The sequence below is a fragment of the Cucurbita pepo genome, unplaced genomic scaffold (assembly GCF_002806865.2).
Source record: "Cucurbita pepo subsp. pepo cultivar mu-cu-16 unplaced genomic scaffold, ASM280686v2 Cp4.1_scaffold002070, whole genome shotgun sequence".
NCBI lineage: Eukaryota > Viridiplantae > Streptophyta > Magnoliopsida > Cucurbitales > Cucurbitaceae > Cucurbita > Cucurbita pepo.
Window position 1 is genome coordinate 1 of NW_019648165.1, and position 429 is coordinate 429.

At 49.0% G+C, this 429-nt stretch overlaps 1 protein-coding gene across 1 annotated transcript in view; it reads right to left on the reverse strand.

The window, feature by feature from the left end:
• Positions 1-4: 4 nt before the first annotated feature.
• The window catches only part of LOC111786590 (probable inactive receptor kinase At4g23740), a gene marked incomplete at both ends in the record, with an annotated part of 3,338 nt that continues 2,913 nt past the window's right edge, over positions 5-429 (reverse strand). The window contains 1 exon segment of the mRNA XM_023666825.1: positions 5-429. Coding sequence (XP_023522593.1) covers positions 5-429 — 425 coding nt within the window.

A 429-nucleotide genomic window follows, 5' to 3' on the forward strand; every position in this document is an offset into this window, starting at 1 on the left:
CCACACATGATAAGGCTATCTGCAACATCTCAACCATTTCTTCCTCTATGTTGGGATACCTCATTAGCTGTATATCAAATACTTCAGCTGTCCACTCCTCTCGGACAACTGAGTGAACCCATCTCACCAAGTGGACGATCTCTTCACCACCCGTTGCGTGTATTGGAGACTTCCCGGTAAGAAGCTCGAGGAGTACCACGCCGAAGCTGAAAACATCTGAAGCCTGTGTTGCCTTGCGGGTGTCGGTCACTTCCGGGGCTCGGTAACCAGCAGCACGGGATATAGGTGGAGAGAGTGAGCTTGTTATGGTTGCTAGTCCAAGATCAGACACACATCCATATTGTTGAGAGTTTAGAAAGATGTTTGAGGATTTCACATTGCCATGGACTAGCTTCCCTCCATTTTCGGCATGGACTCGAGCAATCCCTC